The sequence below is a fragment of the Tenrec ecaudatus genome, chromosome 3 (assembly GCF_050624435.1).
Source record: "Tenrec ecaudatus isolate mTenEca1 chromosome 3, mTenEca1.hap1, whole genome shotgun sequence".
Lineage (NCBI taxonomy): Eukaryota > Metazoa > Chordata > Mammalia > Afrosoricida > Tenrecidae > Tenrec > Tenrec ecaudatus.
Genome location: NC_134532.1, coordinates 217,390,645 through 217,418,445, shown reverse-complemented (window position 1 = coordinate 217,418,445; position 27,801 = coordinate 217,390,645). Strand labels below are relative to the sequence as shown.

Below are 27,801 nucleotides of genomic sequence, written 5' to 3'. Positions count from 1 at the left end.
TCGTGCGCTCTGTGGTGGCGGCGCGGCGGCCGCAGTGCGCTCTCGGGCCCAGCATGGCCAGCCGGATGTTCTGCAATCGCTGCTTCCAGGAGCCTCAGCAGACCACGCGCTTCAACTTGACCAGCTGCGGCCACGTGTACTGTGACGTCTGCCTCTGCAAAGGTCAGGGCCGCCGGGGGGTCCCCCGACGCAGCGGCCCAGGGCCTGTTTCTGGGGCAGCGGCCCCTCAGGGGGCGGCGAGGGGGGTCCAGCGGGTCCCATCTCCTAGTTCCTGATCACGGCAGCAAACTGGCTGCTTCTGGGCTTCGGGCCAGAGGCCAGCGGGCTTCATGGGGGACATGTGGCTGGAGAACCCCCTCTCTTGAACCCCGGAACCCGCCAGCCTCATGTCGTAATTTTAAAAGTAAACAAAAAACCCACTGCTATTGAGTGGGCTGCGACTCATAGAGACCCTATGTAGGATTTCGAAGGCCGTAAATATTTACAGGACAGCCAGCCTCCTCTTTCTCCTGAGGAGCAGCCGGTGGGTTCGAACCACCTCTTGGAGTTAGCAGCCGAACCCTTAGCCGCCGGTGCCATCAGGGCTCCAATATGCAGACGTTTATAGCAAAATTACACCGTCTGTCTAGCGTTTAATCATTCGCAACAATTGCTTAATAGAACACGATCCTCATTCCGTGTTACAATGTGTCAGAAAAGGGGGACGATGGAAAAATGAACTGCCCTGTCATTTTTAAGACTGCAGGACAATGCTGATTTCATATGAAAGGCCAGTTATGTTTTCTAATGTGTTGTGATTAAACCACCAATTAGAGCAGGGGTTCTCAATCTTCCTCATGCCGCGACCTTTTCATATAGTTCCTTATGTGGTGGTGACCACCCCACCCATAAAATTATGTCCGTTGATACTTTGTAACTGTCATTTTGCTACTGTTAGGAATCAGTCATGTAAATATCTGATAGGCAGGTTGTGTTTTCATTATTACAAATTGAACATCATGAAAGCACAGTGATTGGTCACAAAACCAATATGTAGTTGTGTATTGTGAAATATTTATTTCTAATGACAAATAAATTAAATTTTGTCTTGAAGAACGGTGTAGCATGGGTAACAAGTCTTCACGCTGGCTACTCATCTGTGGGTGTATCTGCATATGGGCCGACCGCCGGGAGTTGAATAGAAGAGTGGTGTCTTGGTTCCTGAGACCATCGGAAATAATCTGTTTTCCAATGGTCTTAGGCGACCTCTGTGAAAGGGTCGTTCGACGGTCAAAGGGGTCGAGACCCACAGGTTGAGAGCCCCTGAATTAGCAGAACAGCCCTCTAGGAAATAGGGGTTTACTTCATTTTTTTCTTTTGGCTATACTAGCGTACGTCAAAAAGGATTGTTATAAATCACTTTTAAAAATTTAATTGTTGTTGTCAGGTGCCTTCGAGTTGGTACTGACTCAGTGACTCTGGGCCAACAGAACAAAACAAAACCCTGCCCGGTCCTGCACCATCTTCACAACAGTTGTTTGAGCCCCTGGTTGCTTCCACTGTGTCCATCCGTCTGATGTCTTCTCTTTCACTGGCCCTCAACTTTACCAAGTTTACTGTCCTTTTCCAGGGACCGAGTGTCTCCTGATAGCATTCCCAACGTGCTTGAGACAGAATCTTAGCAGCCTCATTTCTAAGGTGCATTCTAGCCGTCCTTCTGAGACAGATGTGTTGGTTTTCCTGGCAGGCCACCAGACTTTCAATATTCTCAACAACACTGTGATTCAAATGCCTCCGTTCTTCTGTTCTGTGGTCTTCCAGTTTTCACGTGCATATGAGGGGACTGAAAATACCATGGGTTGGGTCAGGTGACTGGACTTCTTGTCCTGCAACCTTAAAGATGCCTGTGCAGCAAATTTCCCCCATATCTCTGTCACGTGGTTTCTTGACCGCTGCTTCCGTAAGCATTGATTTTTGGATCCATGCAGAGTGAAATCCTTGCTAACTTCAGCCTTTTCGCCATCTATCGTCATGTTGTTATTGGTCCCAGCGTGGAGCTTCGGTGTCTTTTACATTGAGTTGCAATCGGTACTGAAGGCTGCAGTCCTTGAGCTTCATCAGCAAGTGCTTCAAGTAAGCCGTCCTCACTTTCAGCAAGCAAGGTTGTGTCATCTGCATATTGAAGGATATTAATTAGCCTTCCTTCAAACATGTTGCCCAATTTGCTCAGCAAACAGATGGAATGACTGGTGAGAAGATAAATGCTGGCGCATTCCTTTCTTGATGTAAACCTTGTCTAGTTCAAATGATGCCCTCTTGTCTATGGACAGGTTCCACATAGGCACCTGGAAGTGTTCTGGAATTCCCATTCTTCTCCATGTTATTTATAATCTGTTGTGACCCACACAGTGCAATATCTTCTCATTATCAAGAAAATATAAACATCTTTCTAGTAATCTCTGCTCTTGGCCAAGACCCATCTGGCCTCAGCAATGATGTACCCTCATTCTACATCCCCTTCTAAATCTGACTGTTCCCTGTCAATGTATTGTTGCAATTGTTTTTTAATTGTCATCAAAAACGTATGTGTATGTGACGTTAGTGATGGTGCTTGGTAGTCTCCATGTTCTGTAGGTTCACCATTCTTTGGAAGGAGCACAGATACAGATCTTGTCCAGTCGGTTGCAGTCTTTAGCTGAGTGAGTGCTTCCATTGCTTCCTCAGAATGTTTCAACATTTTAATTGGTATTTAATTCCTGGAGCCTTGTTTATCGCTAATGACTTTAGTGTAGCTTGGGCATCTTCCTTCAAAACCATGGGTTCTTGGTCATGTGCCACCTCTTGAAATGACCAAGCATCGACCAATTCCCTTTCCTACCTTGACTGGGTATTGCTTCCTGCATCATTCAGTATTTTGTCCATGGAATCCTTCAATATTGCAACTCGATGCTTGATTTTTTTTCTTCAATTCTTTCAGCTGAGTGTGTCCTTCCCTTTTGACTTAAGAAAGCATGGCCTGGTCCGTCACCAGTTTCACTATCGTCTGTTGTGCATGGTTGCTGGGAGTCGAAAGCAACCCGGCGGCCCCTAGCAACAGTTTGTATTCCCAGCATCAACGTAGAAACCCTGTTTTTCTCTCCGATGCGCATCTCTTACTGGAAAACCAGGTGCCGTGGAGTTGGTTTGGATGAATGGTGAGCACGTGTGTGCCAGAACAGAACCGTGCTCTGCGGGCTTGTCAGTGGCTCACCGAGGGAAGCAGCTCACTTGCCCTTTCTTTCCGCGCACCTCTCAGTGGACTCCCTTTGTCAACCATTGTCTCCACTCAGGGACTTTTCTATCTGTTATTAGCAATTGGGGGGATGGGTGTTACTGTATTGATTGGCTGTATAGACCTTTGCTGACTGTTGACTCGGGAGTTTTCATGCCCTGTTATTGTTGGAGTGGATACTTTTTACTGATCTGTAAGTGTATTTATATGTTACTCGCAGCGACCCGGTAGGACAGAGTAGATCTGCCCCCTTGTGCGTTTCCGAGGCTGCAACTCGACAGCAGTAGAAAGCCTCACCTTTCTCTAGTGCTTTCGAGCTGCTGATCTGGTGGTTAGCAGCCCACCGTGTGCCACTACGCCACCAGAGCTTGATGGCAGTAAGTATGAGCATCTTTATATGTGTGGAGTCCCTGGTGCACGTAACTAAGCGGTTGACCCCTCGTTGGGATGCTGGCCTTGGAGCCTACACAGAGGTGCCTCAGAACCCAAACTGCTCGCCTTGAGAACCCTGTGGAGCGGCCGGCGCTGCACACGTGGGGTGCCATGGGAGTCACACGAGTCACCCCCATGGCAGGAAGCAGCATTTGTATAGCAAATGTCAACCTTTGCTTCCCTCTCGTTACAACTCATACTTCATCGTTGCTCTTAATCTCCCCTCTCTGAACAGCCCTTTGGGGTTTTCAAGTGTTAGACTCATTCATCTTTTACTCCTGGGTTTCTGGCTATCACCGTGCATCAGAGGTTTTCCTGACTCCCCATCACTCTGTGCACAAGGCCAGCAGTTCAGAGACTGAGGGACAGGAGCATGCACGCTGTGGAGGGAATATGTACCTGGTGGAGGTGAGCCGAACTCATTCATAGGAAGAGAGGGAAGAAGATAGTTCCGAGGGTAGTTACAAAGAGGCCCGTTCATTTCTCACAAAGGATACGATTTTTCACATCCATGGGCCAGCTGCCACTGGGACAAAGATGAGTGTGAATGCAGGTGAGGGGGATAGGGCTAGTGGGCAGGGAAGATGCTGCCTGGAAGGTCGGAAGGAGGCAGAGGAAATAGTGTTGTTCTGTGGTCACTCTTGAGTCAGCATTGCCTTGATGGCAGCAAGTTTGTTTTTGTTTGGGCCTTTGGTAGTAGGTAAGAGGAGAGGGCAGAGAGATGGGCCAAGGTGGGTCATGATTGAAGCTTCTTTTTACTCCATGTAATTATGAGTGGGCTGGTTTGAACATCCTACAAAAAGAAACAAAGGCTTTGAAAAACATGGCCACAGAAAAATGAGCCCTGATGGTGTAGTAGTAACGTGTTCGACTGCTAACCACAAGGTCAGCAGTTTGAAACCACCAGCCGCTCCTCTAGAGACTGATGGGCTTTCTACTCCCATAAGGAGTTAACAGTCTCAGAAACCCACTGGAGCAGTTCTGCCCTGTCCTCTAGGGCTGGTTGGGACCAGCTCAGCAGTGTGAGTTTGGTGTGGTTTTCCCAGCAGGGCTTTAGCAATGCTGGGATCCATACACCTGCCCACCGGGACTTGGGAATGTTAAAGCTGCATTTCCACCTCATTATCTCTTGCCTTGCCCAAACAAGGGAAGACAGACAGCAGCTGGGCTTGCCCAGCTTTGGGCACTGGCTGGGCATATCCTTGGGAAAGCAGGGCATGACATGGATGTGGTGGGCCACAGTATTCCAGTGTGGTGGACAGGAAACAGAGCCTGAATGGTGTGAGAGAAACTGTTCGTCTGGCCTCAGAGAAGTGGTGGGTCAGCTGAAAATGAAGAGCTGGGGTCCAAGGTGGGCCACAGGGACCAGTGGTGCTCTGGACCCCACATGAAGCCATCTGGTGAGAGGAGAGGAGGGGTGTGAGGTGGTGGTTAGAATCGCATGGAGAAGAAGGAAGATAAAGAAATAGGTGCTGAACACGGCTGGACCTTGTCCGGGCGATGCACATAATGACGAATGACGTGAGAATGAAGAACATACTACGAAATGGATGGTAGTGATGCTGGCACAACACTTTCTGATGTATTTGAACATTGATTTATATATCCTGTGAATTGTATGTCACCAAACCTGACACACAGGGAAGAGAAACACCACCAGGATGGGAGAAGGTGACTGCACTGGATGCTGGGACACCGAAAAGAGCGACCTTTGGTTTCCTAGTTCCACCTGCTGCCTGATACATAGCAGGAGCCAGAGGCTGTCAGCTCGGCCACTATGTCATACTGTGGCGGCTCGTGTGTCGCTGTGATGCGGGAAGCTATGCCCCTTCCACCTCAGATGCTAGCAGGTGACCCAAAGTGGACAGCGCCAGCAGAGCTTCCAGACGAAGATGGGCTATGAAGAAGGGCCCTGTCTGCTTCCCAGGAATCAGCCCCTGAAACCCTGATGGATAGCTGATGGACGGCAGTGGAACACTGACAGACCCTGAAACCTTCATGAGCAGCAGCAGGACACTCTCAGAAACCATGCCCCCAGGCCAGAGTCATTCAAAATATGACTGAGGAAGAGCTGCCTCCTCGACGTTAACGTCCCCATAATGACGTGGATGAGTCAAGGCTTTGGGACCATCGTTTACCAAGAGAGCACTAGGCAGAGGGAGAAGAAGCAGTTGCAAACGTCTGGGGACTCTGCGTGCACAAAGTATGAGCTAGGGAAACAGAAGTCTGCAAAAGTGAAAGGACTGCAACGCGTACGGACTCCAGGCATTCTGGGGGTTAGGGAGCTGACATGGACTGTTCTCGGCCACTTGGAATCACGGGCCTGCGGTTTACCAGGCAGGAAGGACGGCAGATTCAGGAGAAAGGACATCGCACTCATCTACAGCATGGCATGTCAAGATCTGTCTTGAAGTACGGTGCTGCCTAGGGTAAGAGAATGTCTGTCAGTCCGCTGTTCAAATCTGTGCACAAACTAGTGATGAAGAAAGTGAACAATTCTGCTAATGTCTGAAATTGGTCAAACATGCCTTCAGGCTGCATTGACAACTATTGGTGATTGGAATGCAAAAGTTGGAAACAAAGAGGAAGGAATATTAGCTGCAAAATATCATCTCGATGATAGAAATGAAGCTGGAGATCTCACGATAGACTTTTGCAAGACCAACGGCTATCCACGCTGACTTCTCCAGATGGACTACGCATAAATAAAATCAAAATCGACTGCGTCTGTCTGTGGGAACACGTGGTGACGCTGAAACCAGGCCGAGAGCCCGCTGCGGCACAGACCACCAACTGCTCTCATGTAAGTTCAAGTGGAAACGAGCCAAAATAGGACCTTTAGCATACCCCACCTGAATTTTGAGAACGTCTTAAGGCCAGATTTGCTGCATGGAGCATTAGCGACAGAACACCTGATGAGCTGTGAGAGGACATCGAGAACCTCATTCCCAAAGAAAGCAAGAGGTCGTTAAGAAGACAATCAGAATGGATGTCAGAAGAAACGCTACGATTTGCTCTTACTTGTGCAGTAGCCAAGGCAAATGCAAGAAAGGATGGAGTCAGAGAGCTGAGAAATTTTTTGAACAAAAAATTTCCAAGGGCAGCTCAAGAAAACAAAGCCAAATATTTTATACTGAAATGTACAAAGACCTAGAGTTAGAAAACCAAAAAGGAAGAACCACTCAGCAAATCTTAAACTGAAAAACTCTCAAGAAAAAAATGCAAGCCTCAAATTGAAATAATGAAAGATGTCTGTGGGCGAACCTTGGATAACGCAGGTAGCATCAAAAAAGATGGAGAGTCGACTGAGCCGCTGTACACACATGGACTAGTCAATGCTCAGCGCTTTCAAGAGGTAGCGGATAGATCAGCAGTGATTCGTGGCGCTGAAGGAAGACGCCCAAGCTGCACCGAAAGCATTAGCCCAAAAAGAGGCTCCAGGAACTGGTGGAATACCAACTGAAATGTTTCAACAAGCCGAGGAAGCACTGGGAGCTCTCACTTACCTATACAAGCAAATTTGGAGAGCAGCTACTGTCCAAGTGACTGGAAGAAAGCCATATTTGTCCCACTCCAAAGAAAGGTGTCCCAAAGAATGCTCAAACTAGGAAACTGTCATCAGTGTCACGTGCAAGTAAGATTGTGCTGGAGCAGTTCACTGCAGCTGCGAGTCTCAGGCCAGAGGCAGCAGAGCGCGTGGAACAAGGAATGATGTTGCTGAGATCTCATCTTGGCAAAAACCAGAGAAACCCAGAAAGATGATTGCTTGTGCTTCACTGACTGTGCAAGGGCATTCGACTGTGCGAACCAGCGCACACTATGGATGGCCTGGAAAGAACAGGAATTGTTCACTGTTTCATTTTCATTCAGAGAACATTTTGCTGTGCTCATGTGGGACCATCCATGGGTCAAGAAGCAGTCGTGTGCATCAGGGTTGTATCCTCGCCACGCTGTCTAAGCCGAATGACATGAAGAAGACAGTGACGTCAGGATCGGAGGAAGGTTTATTAACAACCTGCAATATGCAGGTGGCAGCCCAACCTTTGCTTGCTGAGTGTGGGGAAGATGTGAAGCACCTGCTGATGGGCTGAAACGTGAAAACCCTTTTGAGGATGAAAACAGGACCGGGCAGTATTTCATTCTGCCCAACATCGATACGGTCACGGGCAGGCTCCCGACAGCAGCAGCAAGACCGTAAGTTACATAGGTATTTCACTGGACAAGGAAAGTGCCCGTCCCGAATGCTGGGGCTCCCTGTGCGGCACAGAAGCAGGACAGAGAAGGACAGAAGCACGCTTCATTGATGTGTGTGGTGAGGCATTAAGGAGCTGCTTTCGTTTTGGAGGGTTCAGACTGTCAAGTCAAGATAGCACTGTAAAGCCAAATACTGCATTCTCTAGATGTTTACTTTCCATTGAGCCCTCCCCGCCCTCTCCCCTCCCACCCTCCTGACCCCTTGATAAATTAGAATTATTATTTCCATATCTTATACGGACTGCTGTCTCCCTCCCCCCATGGTTTCTGTCCTTTCCCCCTGGGGGCGGGGAGGGGGTATGTGTTGATCATTTCAATCGGTTCCCCCTCCTACACCTTCTCCCCCCACCTTGCCCCCTCCTGGTATCGCTACTCCCATTTCTGTACCTGAGGGGTTTATCTGACCTGAATTTCGTGTGTCATGAGCTCTTAACTGTACCCGTGTATGTGACCTGGTCTAGCCTACAGTGAAAGGCAGGACTGGGGTCATAACAGTGGGGGAGAGGGGGAGGAAGCCTCAAGGAACCAGACGAGTATTGTGTGTTTCATCGGTGCTTTACTGCGCCCTGGTTGACTCATCGCTTCCTTGTGACCTTTCTGTGAGGGGAGGTCCCATTGTCTACAGATGGGTTTGGGGTCTCTGCTCCGATCCCCCTCATTCTCAACAATATGCTTGTTTTTTGTTTTTGTTTTGGGGGGTCTTCTGATGCCTGCTACCTGATCCCGTCATCACCTCAGGATCACACAGGCTGGTGTGGTTCTTCCACGTGGGCTTGTTGCTTCTGTGCTAGATGGTCGTTTGTTTACCTTAAAGCCTTTAAGACCCCAGATGCTATATCTTTTGATAGGCAGGCACCATCAGCTTTCTTCACCACATTTGCTTATGCACACATTTTGTCTTCAGCGATCATGTCAAGACGGTGAGCATCACAGAATTCCAGGTTGTTAGAACAAAGTGTTCTTGCATTGAGGCAGGTCTTGAACAGAGGCCCAAAATCTGTCCACTACCTCAACTTATTGCCATATAAATAAATGTACATACACCAATACCTCTAATTTTATTAATTAATGTATTTACATTTGTACACACCTATGTTTATACCTTTATCCAGAGCTTTGCTTCCTAGATCTTTCCTGTTTCCTTTTACCTTCCTCCTGCCCCACTATCACACTCGCCCTTCTTCTGCCTCTTAATAATTTAATCTCAGCTAGATTGCTGTTGTTCCAATACCCCAGGATCTCTACATAAATGTTTAGAAAATATTGATGGCAACATATGTACAAATATGCTTGATACAATTGATGTATGGATTGTTACAAGAGCTGTAAGAGCCCATAATAAAATGATCTTCTAAAAAATTGTTTTAATAGGCTAGATTTAAACTTCAGTGTAATTTTTTTCAAGTCATGATTTTTGGACATATTTGCAAAGCAGGCGGGGGGGGGGGGGAACTATTGCCGAATAAGTCATGTCAGCTGCGTCCATGGTCATCGCTTCACTGTGAACAGAAAAGCACTTGGCTGCACCAGCCCTGCACGTTTCCTGAAGGATTGTCATTGTTAAGTCTACTCTTGTGTGTATTTAGAAGCCCTCCCTGGTCAGTAGAATAAATTGTGCTTTTATTTTTTTACAGGCAAAAGGAACGAATGCGTGATTTGTAAAGCTTCCTGTCGCACCATTTCACTTACTAAACAGGTACGTTGGGATCTGTCATCTACCACTCACAGGCATACTTCCTTCTGGATGAGAACTCTAATTCCTGTCATGTTTGGTGTCCGTTTTGTTTCATTTTTGTAGATGAACTAAATTTCATAAGATTGTAAACCAAATGCCAATCCACGGTGTGTCTTTCAAAACCTCGATTGCTTTGTTTTTAGACGTAGATTCTCTTTGGTCCCTGTGCTTGGAAATGAACGTGAGGACTAAATTTCTTCTCTATGATACGTACCCTTCACAGGTCGTGGGGGGGGGGGGGTCACATTGTAATTAGAGTCAGTTCTGACTCCTAGTGACCCTGAGGGATGGAGTAGACTGTTCCACAGGACTTCGAAGACTGTGCTTTTTTATTTTCTCCCTCGTAGCTTGGGTGGAGATTGACCCGGGACATTGGGTGTGGGTTCAGACTTTTGCCTCACGGCCCTGGTTGCAATCCCCTCAGCATAACAGCACTCGTCCACATCTCTGGGTGCCCCGTTCCCATTTGCCCACTTTCCCCTGCACCTTCCTGCCTCCTGAGTGGTGTGCGTGGCAAACGCTGCCCTCTTGGTCCAGTATGGTTGACTTCTTGACCAGTGTGTTCCTCCCGAGTGTTGCACGCACTGTATAGACTTATCTGTTGTCCCTACGAGGGAGTCCAGTTCTGGGCTTGAAGGGAGTCTGCGTGTCCCAGTCTTGAGGTTCCACCAGTCTCTGTCAGAACAGTGATTCTGATTTCTAAATTATTTTGAAATTTGTTCTTTGTCTTTACTCTCACTCTCTGGCCAGGACCTTCTACGAAATCCCGATCAGAGACGTTGATAGCTGGGCACCCTCTAGGTCTTCTGGTCTCAGCATAGTGAAGCTTAGTGTTCAAGTGCCCGTTAGTCCTTTGGGCTACTTATTTCCTTGAGTCTTGGATTTCCTTGAAAGAAGATTGCCACATCTTTCTTCCAAAGGACAACTGGTAGATTTGAATTGCCAGCCTTTCAGTTAGCAGCCAAGTGCTTTTCACCACTGTGCCACGAGAGACCCTCTCAGAGGGAACGGAGGATTGGCGTTTCCACAGAGGCCTATGCAGTTAGGAGCCCGGGGGTGTTGAGCTTAGTTTAGCACTGAGCTGCGAACCAAAAGCTGACTGTTGAGCCCACCAGCCACTCTGTGGAGGAAACGCCCTGGCGACGTGCTCCTATCAGGGTTAGAACCTGGGAACCCAGTGGGGCAGGCCCACCTTCTTCTCCAAAGTCACTTTGAGTCAGGTTGGCTTGATAGCACACGACCTCAAAGCACAGGGGGATTCAGAAAATGTGTAGAAAAATGAAATTGAAAGATAATGGAATTTTCTGCAAAGCTTTTGAAACTCAGAAAGCAGACTCACTGTCATCTCGTCGAGTCTTGACTCACAGTGACCCTGTACGAATGCCATCGCGCTTGTGGGTCTTCCCCTCCCGACCCCTGATTGCAGCTAGTAGGTTCAAACTGCTTACCTGCAGGAGGGGGGTCAAAAGGTGTTGCTGCTGGGGCTCTAGTTCATACCCGCATGGGTTTATTCCAAACAAAGTGTGTTCAGGAACCCTGGTGTCATAGTGGTTGTGCATCGGGCTGTTGACCACGAGGTCAGCAGCTTGAAGCCACCAGCTGCTCCTGAGGAGCAAGACGAGGCTCTCTACTTCTGTACACAGCCGCAGCTGCAGAAACTCACAGGGCAGAGCTTCCCTGGCCTCAAGGGTCGCTATGAGCCAATGGACTCGATGGCAGTGAGTTTGTTTTTTTTGAGAGCCGTCAGTGGATGACTGCAAGCAAATTTTCTCAGTAAAACATTTGTTTTCATCTCATTAGGGTACCTTAAAAAACAGAGGTCCAAACCAAACAGTGACTTCCAAGGGGAAGTGTCTCCTTTTACTGCTGGAGCGGTTACGTTCAGAGCCATTCAGGAGGCTGTGGTAACTGCTTTGGTTGACTCCACAGAGATAATCTTGATAAGTTTTCTCAAAGGACATGAGAGAATCCTGGTGGTGTATACACCAGAAATTCAAAGAAAATTGTGAAAACCGGTAAACAAGCGGCCATCTAGCTCAGAAGCAACAAAGCCCACATGGAAGAAGCACGCCAGCCTGTGCGATCACAAGGTGCTGAAGGGATCAGTTATAAAGCATCAAAGAACAAAATATCATATCATTGTGTGCTCACCTCCCAGATACGATCACTGAAGACAGATGGGTGCATAAGCAAATGTGAAGAAAGCTGAGGGTGCCCAGCTATCAAAAGATACAGTGTCTGGGGTCTTAAAGGCTTGAAGGTAAACAAGCAGCCATCTAGGTCGAAAGCAACAAAGCCCACATAGAAGAAGCACACCAGCCTGTGTGATCACGAGGTGTCGAAGGGATGAGATATCAGGCATCAAAGAACCAAAAAATCATGTCATTGTGAATTATGGGGAGTCTGGAGTGGGAACCCAAAGCCCATCTGTAGGCAACTGGAGATCCCCTTATGGAAGGGTCGAGGGGAGGAGACGAGCCAGTTAAGGTGCAGTGTAGCAACTACGAAACATGCAGTTTTCTTGTAGTTCCTAAATGCTTCCTCCCCACCCACTATCATGATCCCAATTCTACCTTACAAATCTGGCTAGACCAGAGGATGTACACTGGTACAGATAGGAACGGGAAACACAGGGAATCCAGGACAGATGATATTTTCAGGACCAGTGGTGAGAGTGGCGATCCCGAGGGTGGAGGGAAGGTGGGGTAGAAAGGGGGCACTGAGTATAAGGATCTACATAAAACCTCCTCCCTGGGGGATGGACAGCAGAAACGTGGGTAAAGGGAAATGTTGGACAGTGTAAGATATGACAAAATAATAATATATAAATTATCAAGGGTTCACGAGGGAGGGGGTAGTGGGGAGGGAAGGGGGAAATGAGCTGATGCCAAGGGCTTAAGTGGAGAGCAAATGTTTTGAGAATGATGAGGGCAATGAATGTGCAAATGTGCTTTACACAATGGATGTACGCATGGATTGTGATAAGAGTTGTATGATTTGCTTGGTAGACCGTACCTCACCCACGCCACGCTCTTGGTCTTGCCCCTTCACACTTCGGTTTGTTCCCCAGACTCAAAGAGCACTTCGCAGGAGCACAGTTTGAATTCCTGGAGCGCGCCCAAACTAGGATTTTGTTGTGTGCTGAATCAGAGAGCAGGGTTCTTTGGAGATGAGTTAGAGAGATGGAAAAACCACCTTCACAAGTATATAGGTCGAGATGAAAAATACGTCAGGAAACAATAGCATCGTATTTTGATATTTTGTCTTAATAAAAGTTCCTGTGACTTTAGAGCAATGCTTTTTGTTTAACCTAACTTTGTATAGTTAGTAGAGTTCCAGAAGTAAGTTTCAAATTGATGCTATTCCATTTCCATGTGTTTTAATTTTCCCCTTTAACTTCCTATTGTTGATTTCTAATCGTATAGCAATTTGATCTGAGAAGATACTCTTACATTTGAGGCTTGTCTTGTGGCTTACCATGTGGACTCCTCTGGACAATGTTCCCTCTGCACAGGAAAAAATGCCCAGTGTGTTGTTGAGTGGCGTGTGCTACATGTCTGTGAGGTCTAACTGACTGATCGTGTGCTTTAGTTTTCTGGTTGTTGACTTTCTTTCCAGTTGTTCTGTCCATCAAAAGTGGTGTGCTAAAGTCTCCTGCTATTATTTGAGTTGCCTGTTTCTTCGGTTCTGTAAGTTTGGTTAATGTATTTTGAGGTTGTTGCATTGACTGTAGATACTTTATTGTGTGTTCAATCAACCCCTTAATAATTACGTCATGGCCTTCTTTGTCGCTTATGCTAGTCTGACTTTATCAGAAACTGAAATGGACACTTTTATTATTCTGAGAATGTTATGGCTCGGCTTCCCCCCTATCTTTTGGATTTTGGTCTACATTTACCTTTGTGTGTGGGGTGTGACTTCCTCCCTCCACCACTTGAGGGTTAAGGGACGTGCCAGGGGCTTGATCATCTCTTGGATGCTTTATCCTCACCTGTGAGGCAAGAAGACACATAGCCACCTCAGGCACAGGGCCAGGAATAATGGAGATATACGACCATCAGAAGAATGAGACAAGCTACCAAGTAAAATTTGTAACTACTCACAAATCTATGTTAAAAGTTATTTTAAAAGCAAAACCAAAGCATTTAAGAAAAATACTGATGGCAGATGGATGTTGGAGGAAAGCGGGGAATACCAGACATATGCTGACTTATGTTTTCCTGGCATGATCAATGGAGAAAAGGTTGAAGTTGTCAGGGATTTTGTCTTACTTGGATCCACAATGATCATGGAACCAACAGTCAAGAGATCAAAAGACATATTGCATTCGGTAAATGTGTTAGTCCAGGTTGACTAGAGAAACAAATCCAGAGACCCTCAAATATGTGTATTAGAAAGAACTTTATATAAAGAATAATTGTATATTTTTAAAAATCCCAGTCCAGATCCTGTCTGTAAGTCCAATATTAGCCTATATGTTCGATCTCAGTCTATAAATTCCTCTTCAGACTCACACAACACATACAATGACGCCAAATGCAGGAAGATGACAGGCCAGTGAAATGGAAAGTCTTGTGGATCCAGTGGCAGTGGAAGCATCTCAGTGCTGACAAGGGTCTCCACGTGGCTCCTCCAGCTCCAGGGCTCTAGCATAGTTCTATGTGTCTTGTCAGCCGAAAGACGAAGCAGAGAGCGTGGGTCTGGCCTCCAGTGAGCTATTTTTCTCAGTAGCATCTCCAAATGAGTTCATCAAGCTGTGACCTGATTGGCAAGCTAAACTCCACCCCTTCACCTTAGTAGTCTCAAGTTGACACCAGATTATGTAACTACCACAGTAAATCTACTGCACAGGACCTCTTTATGGTACTGAAGAGCAAGGATGTTACTTTGAGGACTAAGGTGTGCCTGACCCAAGGCATGGTATTCTCCATTACATCCTATGCATGTGAAAGTTGAACACTGAATAAGGAAGACCGTGGAAGAATTGATGCATTTGAATTGTGGTCCTGGAGGAGAATATTGAAAGTACCATGGACTGCTAAAAGGACAAACAGACGTGTCTTGGAATAAGGAAAGCTGGAGGGCTTTTTAGAGGCAAGGATGGCAAGACTTTGTCTAAAATACTTTGGGTATATTATCAGGAGAGACCAGTCCCTAGAGAAGGACATCATGTTTGGTAAAGTAGAAGGGTGGCGAAAAAGGCTTTTGACAAGATGAATTGACAAAGTGGCTGCATCAGTGGGCTCAGGCCTAGGGACAGGAGTGGTACAGGGAGGGCCAGGTAGTGTTCGTCCTGTTGTGCATGGATGTCAGAGCTGTGTGTCAGAGCCGACTTGATGGCACCTAACAACAGCATGCTTTACTGACTGTTAAAGGGATCACACCGAATTATGAATAACATTATAAAGAATGAGAATTACAGAGCCCCTTACCACCAACCTGCTGCATCATCAGAAGGAGAGTGGACATTTTCTTCACCTGCAACAAATATCCAGAACCCCAGGATGTGCAGCTGCCCTGCTGCCCTGGGCTAGCACATCCCAGGGCCTCCAGAGAAGTTGTGATGTGCTTGCTGCTCGTTGCAGCGCCACGTCTAAGCCTCAAATGCACTCTTTTCTAGCGCCTGCCTGGAAGCTTTCACGTAGGCGGTCATTTCTTTCTCTTTCAGACTGACTCCAATGTCCTGGCATTCTTTATGGGCATAGATGGGCTGTGTGCCAAGTACTCAAAGGAAACCTCCCAGGTGAGTGAGTGATGGGCATAGGGAACTCTTCCTCCAGATGACCACCATGTGCCAGTCAAGCCAGTAGAGTCTCTGGTTTGGGGGTACAGAATAAAAAGCCAAACAAACCCATTGCCACTGAGTCCATGCAGGCTCACCGAGACCCTGGAAGAGAGGGTAGGACTGCCCTCATGTGCCCAAGGAGCCGACTACCTCCCCTTTCCAGCTAGTGGGTTCCAACTGCTGATCTTGGGGTTCATAGTCAAGCACCTGACCACTGCACCACCAGGGCTCAGTGTGGGGATGCTGCTGGGGTTTGGTACCATCGAGGCAACTCCAACTCAACCCTACGCACAGCAGAACCAACACTGCCCGTCCTGTGCCATCCTCACCATTGTTAGGTTTGACCTCATTGTTGTAGCCACGCTGTCAGTCTGTCCTGTTTAGAATCTTCCTCTTTTCACTGGCCCTAACTTTACCAAACTTGATGTCCCTCTCCAGGGACTGGTCCTTCTGATCCCGTGTCTGACGTGTATGAGATGAAGACTCACCATCCACATTTCTGTGGCGCTCCTGGCTGTACGTCCTCTAAGACAGATGGGCATTCTGCTGGTATTCCGTGTACTTTGAGTGTTCTCCACACGCACCCCTTCTTCCCCAGGCCTCTCTGTCCTTTGTCTACCTGGCATGCACATGGGGGCAGGGTGAAAATACCATGGTGTGGGTCAGGTGCCCCTTGGTTCTCAAAGTGACATCTTTGCTATTTAATATTTTAAATACATCTTAAGCGTCAGATTTTCCCAGTGTAACGTATCATTTGATTTCTTGACGGCCACTTCCATGAGCATTGATTGTGGTTTCTTGACAATTTCTGTCTCCTTTCCATCTATGATGATGCTGTCTGTTGGTCTAGCTGTGAGGATTTGGGTTTCTTTATCTTGAACTGCAGTCCAAACTGAAGGCTGCCATGTTTAATCAACAGCAAATGCTCAAGGCCTCCTCTGCTACAGAAAGCAAGGTCGTGTCACGTGCATACGGCCCATTTCAATGTGATTTTGTCCACTCGTGATGCCCGAGTCTCCTCGGAACAGTCCAGGCAGAGCGCTGCACCCGACATGCACCATGCCTTATTGTAAACCACCCAGGGTGCCTGCTTCACTTCGGGCAGCGGGTCCAGATTTTCCAGCTACTGATCTTCCCTCTTTGTTTCCAACCTTCAAGTTCCAGTCGCCAGTAATTCTCAGTGCACCCTGCTTGCGTGTTTGGTCAGCTTCAGAGGGGAGAAGTCGGAAGAGTGCTTCGATTTCTCCAGCACTAGCCATCGGCTGATGTGTGCCGCTGAAGGACAGCTGTCTCATCTGACTCCTTGTGTTCCTGGAGATCTCCTCTCATCACAGACCCCTGGCATTTCCAGACGGACCTGGACGGGCTCTGTTTGTCGGTGACTGTGGCGCCATTCTTCCTCCCTCTCCCATCCTCAGCTTCGTGAGCAGCTCAGACGGCTGGGCCGTCCCTTTCAGCTCATCCAGGCCTAGGATGCTGATTTTCCAGCACTCCACTTCATGTTGGTGACGTTCATTTTCCTAGGTCCGTGCTCGGTTCAGCCCACATTTTGATGAGCAGTGGATGTGGGCGGTTGTTTCTTCTCATTCGGAATTGTGCTCCCCCGCAAATGAACGTCCCAAAAGCAGTGTGTTCAGGAGGCAGGTCTCCCCGGCCCTGTTGAGGGCCTTCCACCTGGGGACCATTTGCTGGCGCCGTGTCTGACAATGTTTCTCTGTTTCTCATAAGGCTTTCCGTGGCGAATGCCTCAGTCTCCTCCTTCTTCCTGGTCTCTTCCTCGCCTGGGAGCTCTGCTGAAACCCGTTTCCCATGGGTGACCCCTACCCCCCAGGCAGGTGAAATACCAGCGATGTCACTTCCAGCATCTCAGCAACACCTGAGCCTCCACAGTGTGACAGACTGACGGACAAGTGGGGGCGATTTGAGAATAGTCCAGGCTAATTTGTCTCTAAAGAGAAGGCCTAATTTATGCCTCCTGGATATAAGTCCCTTCTGAGATGTGTGGACAGCAAGTACGTCCCTCTCTCTCTGGGTCATCTTCTCGTTTTCTTGCTGGTGAATCATTTGCAATGCCGATTGAGAGAATTGTGGGAGCGCAGGAGCCAAGAAGGGTAGGGAAATACTTCCTTGACCAGGATGAGGCCGGTTTCACACGCAGCTCAGGAGAGGGGCCGGAAGTGTGTCTCCCCAGGGGACAGTGAGGCACAGAGGCTGCTGCGTTGTTTCCATTGACTGACTGCTGAGGTGGGCCGGAGATGGGTTGTAGGATGTTGCCCTCCACTGCTCGTTCACCCTGACCCTTAGAGTATGGGGGAGGTGCCATGGGGAATTCTCCGTCATCGTCAACCCCGGGTGCTCTTTGCTCATCGATGCTGGTATTCTCAGGAGCCTCCAGGGTAGGGGGGGTCGGGAGGGTGCCTGTCCCAGGGATGTCAGACTAGGGCCCCCTCGCTCACCCCAACTCAGCCTAGCTGCCTAGCTGCACCCACCTCCACACTCTACTCTGTATATTTTCGGGATGTCCTCTGATTGGCACTGTGTGTTCAGGGACGCATTCCATGGGCAGCACACCAGGATCAGCCTGTGGTGGGGCCTCGCATGTCCCATTCCCACCACAGGGAAGGGTGTCAGGAGCTCACTAAACCTGCAGGGAGGGAAAGGTTGCTGGAAGATAGGACTCTCCGTGCAGGCCAGCTTGAACCTGGCTTGCCTTTGACCCTGCCCTGACGCCATGCAGCCGTTTGTCGCTGAACAAAAGTGAGCCCGGCCAGATACTACAGAGCCTGGTGGGGAGCAGGCAAGCACGGGCCCTGAGAAAACAACCTGACCTGCGTTTTTTAAGGTTCCTTCCCAGCTCCTGGTCCCAGTGACAAGATGTCCCGCCACTGAGACTAGGCACTGGTAGCTGAAATGCTCTCTGCTCTCAGATTTCAGAATTCCAAGAGAAACACCGGAGGAGATTGCTAGCCTTCTACAGAGAAAGGGTAGGTCCAGCAGGGTCCTGGGCCCGTGATGCTTAAGCCAGATGTACCCTCCTAAGCTATGATCATGGGGTGGCAGGCTGTTCTCTGCATGCCAGGGAGGGGTGGGCTCTGGCCTGGGAGCATCCATCTCCCCCACCCCAATCTCCCCCTGCAGCTTCTGGGCTGCGGCCCAGTTGGGAGGGTTGGGGTCCAGCCCCAGGGAGGAGGTGGCAGTTTCGCCTGCAGGAATTCTGGGACTTGGTCCCTGTCCTGCAAACACCCCGCTCCCTTCCCCCAACTGTTGGTGGTAGGCACACTGCTCACTGCTTTGACAAGCCACAAGCAGCGCCTTCCCCGCAGCTCTCCAGACCCTGCTCCTCGCTGGCCTCTTAACATGAGAAGGAGGGAAAGAAAGTTCTAGTGGGAACCATGAGAAGCAGCCTTGCACTGGACCCCCACTCTCACCCACATGATGGGGAAGCATAGGGGGACTAGGTGGGAGAAGCCAGAGGATGGGCCCATGGCCCGGGGACTACCTTCCTCACCAGGACTGACAGCCCCTAGGGAGCGCTAGTCCACTTTACCTGGTCTGCCCTGCAGTGTGGCGACTCATTGTGCTCCCTGTGAAAGCCTGGGGAGGCTGGGGTCTGCACACGCCCGTACCCAGCCAGCAGAACCCCACACCCTTCAATAGAACTGCGACCCTGTGTGCTCCGTGACAGCCACCTGCCCCTCCCAGGGCCCCCGGAGCCAGGAGGTAGGCTGTGCAGAGGGCTGCAGGAAGCAGCAGTCACTGCCGGCCAACACCCCTCCCTCCCGCACCCTGATGCTCCGTCTCCCCCTGAGCTCCACAGCCAAGCCAAGGGGGGACGAGCTGGCGTATTAGGCACTGCCTCTGGTGAACTCGGAGGAGGGCCACGCTGGGGCTTGTGCTCACACTAGGCTGAGGGGACGGGAGCTCTGGTAGAGTTAGGTGGGTGCTGGTGGAGGCCAGGGTCATGGGCCCTGGAGGAGCTAACCAGATGGGAGTGCACTGGTAAGTAGCGGGGGGGGGGGGGGCATCTAATGCTCGGAGGGTCCCTGTCATCTTGAAGCCATCTCCCTGCCTGGCCTGGTGACCTCCGACTCCTGTGCTTGTGTTTAGATCTGCAAGCTGGAGGAGGCCCTGCAGAAGGCGGTGCTGCGGATCGAGCAGTTGCAGAGGTGAGGGCCTGCCCTGCACAGGGGAGCAGTGCTGGCTCGGCAGCGGGCCGCTGGCCTCCTGTCCACCGTGTGCACGCACTCCGTCCCGCCGCCAGCCTAAGGCACTCTCAGTGCTCTCCCGGCAAGCAGGCCAGAGGGCAGTGGAGGGAGGCCAGAGAAGGGCGATGGCAGAGGCCAGAAGCTTCACAAAGCAGCAGCCCCGTAGGACAGCTAAAGGGGAGAGGGGGCCAGAAGACAAAGCAAGTAGAAGAAACCAACCACTGTTCCCCTGGGGGTGGGCTCTCGGGTGGTCCTAGGGTCAGGAGAGAGCGTGGCGATGCCACCTCCTGGGGAGACCAGCCCACTGTGAGGGATGCTGGAGGCCTGCCAGTCATCCCACGCAGGCCGGTCTCCAGCCACTGCTGTGACCTCTGGCTCCTGGGCACTGCGGTCATGGTCATTGCTGCCTCAGGTGGCGAAAGATCCAGAACGTCTATCAGCTCTTAAAGAATGACTTAACTTCCTCATTAAAAAACAGTAAAGCCATTTGGTTCCGTGCCTTGGTAGCGCTTGTTGTTTGGTCTCCGATACTCCACACCTCAAGTGGCTGTGTCTCTAGAGTGTTCACGGCCCCTTCCTGCAGGGAGGGAGGGAGGGCGGGCCTGAGGGGGTCGCCTGAGCAGGGGCCACTGCAGAGACCCTGACAGCATGTGTGCTTCTCCCCCCCCCCCCCCGGCCTCCTGTGGAATGAACTCACGAAGGTCCAGCCACCCAGCTTCTCCCAGCACCTTTCTCCATCCCTTCACGGCGAGAGCCTCACAACCAGCCACTGTCGGCTCCCTCAGAACCTCCCTGTGGAGTAAGTACAGGGCCGAGGCAGAGACACTTCTGCTGACAGCCCCACAGCAGCAGGCAGACACTCAGGTCTTTCCCCACAGCGCCTGCAGCAAAGCCCGAGGGTCACCCACTCTTCCCGCCGAGTGCGGCCGCCTTAGAAAGGTACGTGTGCGTGGTCAGGAGCTGGGCACTCCCAGCAGGGTGTGGGAAGTTGAGTCAGCTGAAAGCAAACTTAATGCTGTGTGCCCACTCCTGGGCAGTCATAGTCCAGCAGGTGCCAGGCAGGAGTTAAAGCACTAGGAGGAGTCGAGAGTGGGAGCGCAGCGTGCACAACGGCAGGAGAGGGCCGAGAACTGAGGCCCGGGGGCTGAGGAGGGCCAGAGGCAAGTGCTCTCCGAGCCCTGCAGGGACGTGGGGATTTGAATTTGAAGGCAGTGGGCAGCCAGAGCTGTAGGAAGGGAGCGTGAACACAAACGAGAAGATTGAGAGCAAGCACACACCATGCCAACTCACGGCACCTGTGCAGGGTTCCAGGGGCGGACCGACCCCTCCTCTCCACATCGGCACGTCACAGGGTGCCGACACGGCTGCTGTTGATGGGCGGGGCCGCCCCAGCTCACGGTGTGCTTATGTACTTCCTGTGTGTGCGTTTCAGAGCAGGGGCCATGGACGTTGACGTCATTCCTTTCTTCCAGAGAAAAGTAAGTATCCCGCTCTGCCCACGCACCTCCCCCGAAGACGCTCGTGAAGGGAGGGTTAGTCCATCTTCACTGCCAAACCACCGAGAAGCCCTTAACTGCCCTTAACTGCCCCAGTGGGACGTGTGGTCACATTGGCAGCAACAACTCAAAAGGTTAGACGTGCCCGCCCGCTCACTGCCAGGGGGTCGATGCAGGACAGGGCCGACAGTCCTCGTGGGTTTCTAAGACTGACTCTTTGCGAAAGTAGACAAGCAATTACTGCTCCCTCAGAGCGGCACCTAGTTTCAACCCTCTGGCCTTGTGGTTAGCAGCCCAAAGCATAACCTCTACCCCACAAGGCTCTAGGCAGGGACCTCAGGGGCTGTGAATTCCTGTTGAGGAGGGGCAGACAGCGCAGAACAAGGAAGTGTGAATGAATAGGGGCACGGTTTGAAGAATAAAACCGACGTCACTGAATGGAACTTGTAGAAATTGCTGAATGGTATATATTTATTCTCAACCGAAACAAAATGAATAAAAGCACACATTAACAATAGATCAAAACAGGTGTGCATGAGGCCTGTGTCCCCTCCCTGTGGGATGGCACAGGCTCCCCCTGTTGAGAGCCTCCAAGTTGGAACCGACTCAGGCACCTGACCGCAGGGCAGGGCCATGTCCTGTGTGCCAGCGCCCGGGTCACGGAGAGGATTGGGAACACAAGTGATGGACCGACAGACCCAATTGATTTGGGTGTTACTTGACTTATGTTTGCCTCTCTGCATTTCTTAAACACCCTGGTGGTGCCCTTCCTTTAGTAACTGCTTCCGGAGAAGCAGAACGCTGCCAAGTGGCGATACAGACCAGGAAGAGGGGCTCGAGGAAATGGGTTCTTCATGAGAGAGGAGAGCCTTCATCTCCCCATAGCCACTGGGGAGTTTGAGCAACTGTGTTTTCTTTCCCCACCCATAGCCTGATGTAGCAGCCGGCCCGACAAGAATCTCCTTGATCAGCCCTCCTCAAGACGGACGCATGGGTGAGTAGAAGCAAGCCCATCCCGACTCTAGGGAGCCTGTAGGATGGGGTAGAGATGCCCTCATGGGTTTTTGAGACTGTAACTCTTTAGGGGAATAGAAAGCCTCGTCTTTTTCCCTCAGAGCAGCTGGTGGTTTTGAACAGCTGACCTTATGGTTAGCCCAACACATAACCACTGTACCACCAGTGCTCCTCAGATAAGTAAAAGTGTCTGTAAACCACATCTCAGGAAGACATAGCTGTTAAGGTAGATTCTCACAAAAGCCACTTTTAGTCCACCTTATCGGAACATATGCAAATGAGTGCTGTCCTTCAACAGAGTCAACAAGAGGTGACATTGTCGCCAAAATGATGCGGGCACTGGGTCCTAGGGAGAGTGTTTACCACATCACTAGAGGAAGCTGGGTTCGTGGCAGGGGGTCTCCTCTAGCTTGTGAAGGAGAACTTCATTACTGCGTTTGCTGAGCAGCCTCATTCCACATGGGTCTGAATCACTGGTCTTTTCTAATGGTTGCACTCTGCACTCCCTGCTTCCCCACCACCACCACCCTGGGGAGGGAGAAACCTTTGTAGCCCTGCCCCTGGAACCCCCGCAGTCACCCCAGGGACCTTCCGGAAGCACTATGCTTTCCTGTCGGTCCCGCTCTGCACAAAACCCCTTCCTCAGCCCTCTCTTCTCAGTGCACCGGGCCTCTCCACCCCTACCCTGAGAGCAGCGCCTCGGTGTCTGTCCTTCTCACCAAGGCGTCCTGAGGCTCACTTCTTGGATCCCGCCGCCTTCTGTCCAAAGTGTATCTTCTAATCCGACTTCAGAGCAGGCCTACACACCGTGGGTTGTCGGGATGATGTTGTCTAAGATCTTCTTCACTTCGCTGAATCTCACACTATCATGACAATGTGGGCAACCATATCTTCCGTCCTTTTCCTGTTCAGTCTCTTTTGTGTCCGCACGCATGAAGAGTTCCATCGGATGCAGGTCTCAGTCCCAAGGAGACTCTCCTTCAGCTGACTGGCTGCTCGCATAGTGGGGATATAACATAGTTACACACTGCGCCGCTATGTAGCTGCCAGAGTGCTGAGGGGCCTGAAGACCACGCTCTCTCTCGTTGCACGTCTCGAGAGGTTGACGCTAATCCGGCCTCCTTGCGCATCACAGACGGACGGGCATTGGCAGATGGAGTTGCTACCGCAAGAATAGAGAGTGCCTGTTTTATTTGTTTTTGAACTTTGGTTCCAGTGGAGTCTACATAACAAATCCGTTTTCATTAATGACTCATACACGTTTTGTTTTATGCAGTTGATGGCACCTCCCAGAATATTCTGTCACGTATCTCATTTCTACCCTGCGTTTCTTATTTCCATTCTTCCCCTTCCTACCTCTTCCAGGCCTCTGAACTTTGCCCTCGGGCAGAGGTGCCCTTTGGATCTTGGCTGATTGATTATTCTAACGAGTGCGGTTGGAGCGCCCTAGGTTCTGCTCCTGGTTGAGAAGGGCCTAAGGACCAATAGTCTTGGGGTTCCGACAGCCTCCGTGTGACCAGCGAGCCTGGTCTTCTTTATGATTTTGAGGTTTGTTTCACAACGTTTTTCTCCCATTCCATTCAGGGCCTTCTAGTGTGAAATGCTCACACAGTCAGGAGGACCAGGCACCCTCTGGCTCGGGCCTCCGGGTCCTAGGGGCCGAGGGTTTCGTGGTCTGTTCCTGTATTCTTTCACTTTCTTTGCTCTTCCTTTAGTTGGTCTTCAGATGGTCACTCACAGCCTTTGAGACCCGTCCGCCACTCACCGAAGTACGATGGCGCATCTTCCTTGGGGGCTGTCGCTCCAGGTTCCTCGATGTCCCCGAGAGGACAGTCGTGACCCTCTTGGCCCACTGACTCCTTCCCTCAGGGGTTGGCTGTGAGCAAGAGGTTTTCATAGTGGTGCCCCTCTAGCCTCCCCTGCTTTCATGGGCATCGGTTAGAGCTTACAACACACATCTTTGGGGACCTGATTGAAGCCACAACATTGTCACCCAGCTGCTTCTCTTCCTCCGCTTCTCTGCCTTTGTCTCTATTAAAATGCCCCAGGACTGGGACCCACAGGATTCCACCTGTTACGGAAAGCGTGTTTCCCAGTTTCCCCTGTGCTGGTGAAAGCAGAGGAAGGGACCTCTAGGAGTCATTTTCAAAGAAGTGTCGTCCTCACCCTGAGCATTCCAGCAGACGGCACGAAGAGGGTGTGAAGCGCTCACCATGTTGGTAGTTTTGTTCAGGGTCCTCCACATTAGCCCAGCCTGGCTGCTCCCCACCCCCCATGCATGTGGCCCCGGTCTGGGCTGGAGGAACTGCTTCGGGGAGCACGGGGTCCACGCCCAGCAGCGCAGAGGGCAGTGCCATGGCCAGGCCTGTGAGGGCCACCCTCTGTGTTCCAGAGAGCACCTGAGCCGGGGACTCGATGGGACTCGTTGGCTGTAGTGCCCGGCTATCATCCGGACGTTCCAGGATTCGCAGTGCCAAAGGAGTAGGCTGGGAGGCAGGTCACAGGTTCCCTCCATGGGGGAGGGGTGGTGCGCGGGCCCTCAGGAGGGGCCTCCTAATGGCAGGATGGAGACAGGAAAGCCCCACAGACACACAGGTTTGTTCGGTCTGCCGCCGCAAAGTACAGTAGTGTGTTCATGTGAACAAGGCCTTTTTCACCCTCTCCCACCACAGGAAGCGTTTCCCACCGAGGCCCCCAGCACCTTGGGCTCACGCCAAGTCCAGCGCTCTTGCCGAAGCCTCTCAGGTAGACCTCACGGGCAATCTCCTAAGGATGTTTTGTCTGAAAACATGGACCAGCGAACGTGCTCCAAACCTGAGTTCCTGCAGACAATGGCCGTGTCACGCGTGCCCTCTGCAGTGCTGCTCTGCCCCGTTGTGCAGGGCGCCCCTTCATCGTAGTCGATAATCCCCAGCAGAATGTCCACCAGTGCAGTCCAGTGGTCTGTCCCGTGCAGCGCTGCGGCACTGATGACATTCGCCACGTCCTGCCAACGTCCTTGTCTCAGCTTTTCCTCCCACACGGACATCACCCCTGTCACCCGAGCTTATGTTGTCGATCCCGCCCCACACAGACCACCCTGCCCCAGGCAGCCACTGCTCATGCACCTAAACTAGAAACTGGGAGATTCTGGGAGCAGGGAGGGGGTGGGTACTTTGGGTTTCAGGATTAAGGTTTAAAGATGACCTCTGGCCAGTAGTTGAGGGGATTTTATATGTGCTGTTTTTAATTCTCTGGCTACCAGAATCATTACAGTTTCCATTTAAAATTTACTTAAGATATATAAAAAATACATTGTTACTCTTTAAAAACCCCAACAATAACTGTATTGTGACTGGCGACAGTTTACAGAGATACATGCTGTTGGTTGGTTTCACTTACTGTGGTGCCCACAGGACATTTCACTTCTCCCGCCGCCTCCCTGTGTCCCGTTTCCAGCACCCCTCCTCAGCGACCCCCTCTGCGCGGTATCCCTGGGTCAGTGCTGCCCCCTGGTCACCAACAGTTGCTGGTTCTCAGGCATATGCCTCCCCGGAGTCACTGTCCCCTGGCAGACCTGTCTGTTGTCCCCCGTGGAGGGTGGCTGTCGATGCTGCTCCACAGTTTGTTTCTGAAGTGAAAGTAGAGCAACTATGGGAAGAACACCTTGCTGGTGGCTGCCCGGCACTTCAGCGTGGACGTAAAGCCGGGTTGGAAAACATGGTTTGCAAAGGGCCAAAGAGTGGATGGTTTGGGCTCTGCTGGCCATGTAGACACCATTGCACCTGTTAAGTCCAAATGTGGACTTAACATGCCCTCAGCAGGCCCTCAAGCGCCCCTCTGCCACCCCCAGAACCCAGAGTTTGCAAGGCCCAAGCCACCATGCCTTCTCACCTGCTCCACAGATCCATGAGACCCCTGCTGCTCTGCCTAGGGGAAGCTTTCTCTGGGACACGCCCACTAAAGCCCCCTCCTCTCCCTGACACCCCTTGAGGCACCGACTAGCCACAGCATCCATTCCCAGCCTCCATCCTACGCTGGGAGTGCTGCTGGGGCCCTGTCTGTGCACCCCCACCTCACCTGTGCCGGGTGCACAGACAGCACGTGCATGGAGTCGGGGGGCCCGGGGGGGCCGGGGTGGGCAGCACAGGACTGGCTTTTTGCAAAGAAATGGTCTAAGTAGGGGCACAGAGGGAGCAAGTGGGAGGCGCTGGGGAGCTGGTCGGGGTCTCGCTGATGCCGGTCTCCACCCCATGGACAGCGTGGCGGAGGTGCTGGGCTGTGCAGCCCTCACAGGACAGCCCGGAGGACGCTCCAGCCTGCGGGGCGAGTCTCTGTAAGGACAGTGCACTGGTCATACACACACCTGGGGAACGGTTGGATTGTAACCAACTCTTGACTTCCTGGTGTCTGATGAGAGGGGGTTGGTCACAGCGACATGTGTCCATTGGTGACAGGACCCCGGCGGGGCGGGGGGGGGGGTGGCTGCAAGGACAGATGCTGCCTTGCTTGCCCTGGGTGCTCAGGACCCGCTTTGAAAGGGCAGAACCCGCAGTGGTCTTTGCACAGCAGCCCCCTCCGTCCTCCGTCCGGGACGTTCTTCTTGACAGGAGAGGCCATGCTCCGTGTGCTGCATCTCTTGCCAGGGCTCCGCCACTGCAACTCCCCTTCAAGGGACCGCCACCGACGACGACGCCACCACCGCTAGAAGGGAGAGCTGCAAGAACGGACAGCAGCCCCAGCCTCCGAGGCTCCCAGAACACCCCCTCCTCCCAGACGGCGGCGCGGGGGCCGCCCATCAGCATAGCCGGCCTTCTGCAGCGGCAGCTCACAGGCAGGTGGACTTGGTGACCTGTAAGACGGAGAGTTTGGTTTTCAAAAGGGAAATCTCAAGAGCTGGGACGCACGCGAAGGCAGGTGCTTCTAGGAACGGTGCTCCTGAGCATTTCTCTCCTAGCTTTGAAAGTAGTGAGGTTCTATGCTGCCCGCCGGTCTCTGTGGCACAGGGAATGCAGGAGCTTGGTCTGCTGGAGCCAGTCAGCTGCTTCGCCAGCCTCCCTTGGTGGGCAGTGGTTAGCAGCCGTGTTTTCTCCAAATCAGTGTCCCTTCCAGGACACCACAGCTGCTTATTCCCAAGACTAACCACGCATCTCTCTGCTTCCCCAGGGCCTGCCCACTTCGGGGGGTGCACGCAGGAGAGGTGACGACCCCACTGTATCCAGGAGCCCTCAGCCGGCCGTCGCTGGCGTCGCTGTGCTTAGCACCTGTCTGGGAGTAGCGCGGGGGAACATGCTTGAAGCTTCGCTCGTCTTCTCAACAACGTGAGACTTTGAAATATCGCTGCTGAGAAGAGTCCCACCTGCTGGCTTCACTGCCCCCAGGGCTTTCTGACTGCTGCTCTCTGGGAAGGCCGAGGAACTGCGCGGGCAAGTCTCTTGTGGAACAGCGAGTCTCGCACCCAAGCCTCCCCAGCTCAGTCAGGCGCCCTGAGCAGCCCTGCCTGGCCCTGCAGGGTCTTTCAGCACCACGTGGTTCTCCACGTTGAGTGGGACTCACCCTACAGTTTGGAACATTTGCCTAAAATTGTCAAAGACCTTTGTACGCAGTGTGCACCTGGGCTGGGCTCTCAGCGCCTCAGGAGAGCAGCACCA

At 51.4% G+C, this 27,801-nt stretch overlaps 1 protein-coding gene across 1 annotated transcript; it reads left to right on the top strand.

The window, feature by feature from the left end:
- The first annotated feature begins 53 nt into the window (after window positions 1-53).
- Window positions 54-27,428, top strand: RNF212 (ring finger protein 212). The gene is made up of 10 exons (XM_075543607.1): window positions 54-162; window positions 9,571-9,632; window positions 15,340-15,414; window positions 18,384-18,440; window positions 19,564-19,622; window positions 20,447-20,600; window positions 22,088-22,151; window positions 24,844-24,916; window positions 26,797-26,988; window positions 27,317-27,428. The coding sequence occupies exons 1-10, from the start codon at window positions 54-56 to the stop codon at window positions 27,426-27,428; spliced, it is 957 nt and encodes a 318-aa protein (XP_075399722.1).
- Window positions 27,429-27,801: the final 373 nt, after the last annotated feature.

Excerpts from the sequence above, each read along its gene's own strand:
- RNF212 (XM_075543607.1), top strand. The coding sequence starts at position 54 with ATGGCCAGCCGGATGTTCTGCAATCGCTGCTTCCAGGAGCCTCAGCAG. Across the intron at positions 22,152-24,843 it reads TCCTCAAGACGGACGCATGG|GAAGCGTTTCCCACCGAGGC; the intron begins GTGAGTAGAAGC and ends CTCCCACCACAG. Across the intron at positions 26,989-27,316 it reads CAGCGGCAGCTCACAGGCAG|GGCCTGCCCACTTCGGGGGG; the intron begins GTGGACTTGGTG and ends CTGCTTCCCCAG.